This window comes from Montipora foliosa, chromosome 8 (assembly GCF_036669935.1).
Source record: "Montipora foliosa isolate CH-2021 chromosome 8, ASM3666993v2, whole genome shotgun sequence".
Lineage (NCBI taxonomy): Eukaryota > Metazoa > Cnidaria > Anthozoa > Scleractinia > Acroporidae > Montipora > Montipora foliosa.
The window spans coordinates 18,487,165-18,491,712 of NC_090876.1; the positions used below are offsets into that span (position 1 = coordinate 18,487,165).

Genomic DNA, 4,548 nt, shown 5'->3' on the forward strand with positions numbered 1-4,548 from the left:
CGGGTTCAACGAGGCAAGTAATTTCATTACTCGCAACGCAGAAACCTCGAGGAGAGGTTTCATATTTCAGTAGTCGATAGGCAATTCACTTTGAAATCATGTTTGTAACGTACCTCCATTGGTCCTTCGACCAATGGGTGGGGAGAGTGTGGAATTTTAGTTAGAACGAACGTTGCTAGGTAACTGAACGTCACGTGTCACGGGACACAAGGATAAAAAAAGAATCACATGTTTTTGAGCCGAGCTGCGTTTTTTTGGTTGTTCGAAATCGTTTCGCTTAGGTATTGAGTGTTAAATCGAGTTTCTTGGTTTAGGTGAATGAAACGGTATTTTTCAGACATTATTAATGATCCGAAGATCGATTTAGAGTGCGAGAAAGAAATTTAAATTCAGCGACAGCCAGCTCCCTTCTGGTCTGGCAGGGATCTGGCAAGCAGTTGGCTTTGGATATCCTTTCTTGCAGAGGTCTCTTATCTTTTGCGTTCGCTGGGCTGACGAGTACGAGAAAAAAGACCTCTTCCATGGCTTGAAACTCACTTTGATCAAACTTGGACGGCACTCTTCAAACCGCATGCTCCATGATATATTTGCTGACTTTGACTTGAGCCCGCTGTGTCCAGCACAGCCTTTACAGTAATTCCGCTTTTGTTAAGTGACTCTACACAACATAACCACCGCGCATGCTCAACACAGTAAGTTTCGACCCATGGCAGGGGTCTCTTTCCTCGTACTAGTGTTAAACGATAAAAAATGTAGCCAAGTTTATCTGAATTAATTGGTTAGCCTTGCTTAATAGCAAAGATTATAGATCAGATTAGTCAAGCAAATTGCTTCACCTCATAAGTTGCGGTACTTTTAATGTACTTTCAAGTTCTTTTGAATAGGTTAGTGTTTTCATACTAAATTAGGGGATATTGAAAAGGTAATTGATTTCTAAGCAACGGTGTTGATTGGCTATGATTGGCTATTATGAGAAACTAGCTCCTGAGGTTCTGTTTACGATCAGAATGTATCTCCTCTCCGAGGATCATGAACTTGGTTTGGAACGAGTGTTCGAGAAACGTGTTCGGCGGTACTTTGTTATATAACAATGATTTTTCAGTGCATGTACTGTATAACTTGATTTTAGATATTGTAACCCGTTTCTTGCAATTTTTGTAACTTGTCATACTCCGATCGTGCTAATCTACTGTCAACAAACATGTAAAATAATGTCGAAACAAACGGCTTTATATTACATTTGCTTGCATGTTACTGTTACTGTTACTGTTACTGCTCCCCTTAACGCCGCACGGCGCTGTTGGCACCCAGCAGATGAAGCAGCCTCACGTACGAGCCCACGCCAGCCATCGCGGCAGCCGGCAGCCCTGGTAGCCTCAGCGAAGCTGAGGCCCGTCCACTCAGTAATGTTGTCACTCCACTTCTTCCTAGGTCGTCCTCTGCTTCTGCGACCTCTGACTGTGCCCTGAAGGCACGTTTTGGCCAGGCCGTCACTACGTGTGGTGTGACCAAACCACTTCAATTTCCTGGTCTTCACAATCTCAAGAAGTTCTTGATGACGTCCAATCTTGGCAGTCAACATAGCTCTAACACCGTCATTAGATATTCTTTGCCTGTAATCGATTCCTAGTAGTTGTCGGAGACATCTCATCTCAAAAGAAGCTACCCTTTTCTCTAGGTAGGCGTCGAGGGTCCAGGATTCACAGGCATACAGAAAAACAGAAATGACCATTGATCGTAAAAGTCTTATTTTTGAAGATAGAGAAATGCATTTATCATCCCAAACAACTTTGAGTTTTGAAAGAGAACTTTGTGCTTTGGCCATTCTGGAGAGGATTTCAGATTTGGAACCATTATCAGTCACTAGAGCACCAAGATATATAAACTGATTCACATGTTGCAGAGAACTGCCATTGACTATAATGTCATTTTAAACCTCGTTTGCATGGGTATTTGACATGATTTTTGTTTTCTCAGCACTTATTTCCATACCAAAAGCAGAACAGCTCTGATTAAGTCTTCTGATTAGTTCAGCGAGTTCAGCTTCTGAACCAGCGAGGCCATCAATATCATCTGCGAAGCGCAAATTGCTGACAGTCCTGCCACCAATGCTAACTGTTGATTCATGACCTGCAAGAGCATCTGTCATGATTCGTTCGAGAAAGATATTGAAGAGCTTTGGGGATAACAGGCAGCCTTGACAAACCCCTACGGTGGTGCGAAACCATTCTCCAATTTCACCTTCCAGATAGACTGAATTGGTGGCCTGGTTGTAGAGTTCTTCAATAAGTGAAATCAAGGTCTTGTTGATGTTCTTGGTACTTCTCAATGATGGATCTGAGATTAAGGATTTGTTCAACAGTACTTCTGCCTTTCATAAAGCCGGCTTGTTCCTCGGCAATTATTTCTTTTGCTTTGTACTTCAGGCGTTTCAAAATGACTCTGAGAAGAACCTTGCTTGGATGGCTGATTAAGCTTAAGGTACGGTAATTGTTGCACAGTTTGAGATCACCTTTCTTGGGTAGTGTAATAACAAGAGATCTTGTCCAGTTTTGTGGCGATTTAACACTTTTCCATATTTGGTTACAGATGTTTAGAAGAGCTGTCGTCATATGCTCACCGCCTGCTTGAATCAATTCTCCTGGGATGTTGTCAACGCCTGGTGACTTCCCTTTCTTCAACATTTTTACAGCTTCTTCAATTTCCGATTTCAATATGAGGTCTACTGAGTCGTCGCTTTGGCTTTCTGGTGTGTCTAAGACTCTGGCGTCGCCCTGCACCTCGTAGTTGTACAGTTCTGAGCAGTACTCGGTCCACCTTTCTAGGATTTTACTTCTCTCAATGATGGTTTAACCTTTCTTATCTTTGATGGTGTTGACTTTGCTTTGCTTTGGCTTTGTTAATGTTTTAACAGTATCATAAGCTTTCTTGCTATTGTTCTTCATCAAGTTGGTTTCGATATCTTCACACTGTTCTTGAATCCACTTTTCTTTCGCTTTAACCATTTCTTTCTTTACAAGTTTATTTATCTTGCTGTGCTCTTTCTTGGCTTGAGGACAACTTTTATTTTTCTCTTTAAGATCTCTTCCTTTATCACACAGACTTAGCACTTCAGATGTTACCCAGGCTTTCTTCTTTGTTGTCTTTTTTCCTAGAATCTCATTAGCTGTCTCAATAGTTGCTTTCTCAAATGTGTCAATATTACTTTCTAAATCTGTATCATTGTCAAAAAGAAGCAAAGGGCCGAATTTTCCGCCGATAGATGCTCTAAACTGGTCAGCTACAAGGGGGTCCTGAAGTTTTTCAAGGTCGAACTTAAGTCTTGTGTATTGGGGCTTGGCCATTCTCCTCAACTTCAACCTGAAAGTCGTCATGACAAGGTCATGAGGGCTTGCAACGTCGGGCCTTGGGAACGTCCTGGTTCTCCCGGTGTACACACTGGACTTGAATCTATTTGGGACTAATATGTAGTCTATCTGACCATGGTTCACGCCGTCAGGATGATGCCAAGTCATAGTTCTGGACTTTTTGTGCTTGCCGAGGGTGTTTGCGATGACAAGATCGTTGTAATTTGCGAACTCAAGGAGCCGCAGACCTCTGTCGTTGGTTGTAACGTTGCAGTGGGGCCCCTGTTGTTTAGGCCAGTCTTTTGCAGTGTCTTTTCCAACTCTTGCATTGAAATCGCCGAGGATGATCTTGATGTCTTTTTTCTGTGCTTTGTCAAAATTCTCTTGGATATCTTGGTAGAAGATTTCGATATCTTCATCACTGTAGTCTGAGGTAGGGGCGTACGCCTGAAAGAGAGTGATGTTGAAAGGAGATGCTTTGATGCGGATAGAAATTTGAAATTTCTACTTGAAATAAAATTGCAGCCTGTAACAGATTTGGCAGTGGCTCTGTGGACCAAAAAGCCCACTCCGTGTTCATGTTTATCATCTCTACCACAGTAGAACAGCTTATTACCATCGTCGCTATTGATTTCACCAAGTGCCTTCCTTCGCACTTCACAGAGGCCGATGACATTCCACTTGTAATGCTTTAATTCATGACACAGTTCATCAAGTCTTCCATCTCTCCATAGAGTTTCCACATTCCATGTTCCAAAAGTAATTTTGTCCTTTGAACGAAAACGGTCGGTAATCCTTTCACCGGTGTTCGACTTTTCGCCCGTGTTCCGGTGTATAACAGCGGGCGCGGAGCTTGTTTGACCGGGCGTCCTCCGAGCCGGTATGGGTGGGCTTTCTTGTTTGACGCTTCATCATTGGGTTTCTTCTAAAATACGACTGGCGGCCTCCATACCTCTCCAGAATGTTATGCGCAGCCGTACTTTGCAACAAACAAAGCGCCTCGCACCTGTGCATTTAGCCGTTGACTGTTTGACAGTTCATCCGCCCTGGCCGAAGACGACGACGCGTCGCGATGCTCTCCTCCGTCGATCGCCCAACAGTGCAATACAGACACTGCCACCTCCCACTGCCTTAGCCCCCTAGGTGCAGGGGTTTCCAGGGTGCGGCGCGTGGAGCCGGCAGTGGAGAGAATTAGGCTCAT

The 4,548-nt window shown here is 43.6% G+C and overlaps 1 protein-coding gene across 1 annotated transcript; it reads right to left on the reverse strand.

Moving 5' to 3' along the window:
- Positions 1 to 2,849: 2,849 nt before the first annotated feature.
- LOC137968335 (uncharacterized) lies at positions 2,850 to 4,548 on the reverse strand. Its single transcript, XM_068814933.1, has 2 exons — positions 4,354 to 4,548; positions 2,850 to 3,794 (listed from the first exon to the last, which is right to left on the reverse strand). The coding sequence occupies exons 1-2, from the start codon at positions 4,546 to 4,548 to the stop codon at positions 2,850 to 2,852; spliced, it is 1,140 nt and encodes a 379-aa protein (XP_068671034.1).

Excerpts from the sequence above, each read along its gene's own strand:
- LOC137968335 (XM_068814933.1), bottom strand. The coding sequence starts at position 4,548 with ATGAGCCTAATTCTCTCCACTGCCGGCTCCACGCGCCGCACCCTGGAA. Across the intron at positions 3,795-4,353 it reads GTCAACGGCTAAATGCACAG|GCGTACGCCCCTACCTCAGA; the intron begins GTGCGAGGCGCT and ends ACTCTCTTTCAG.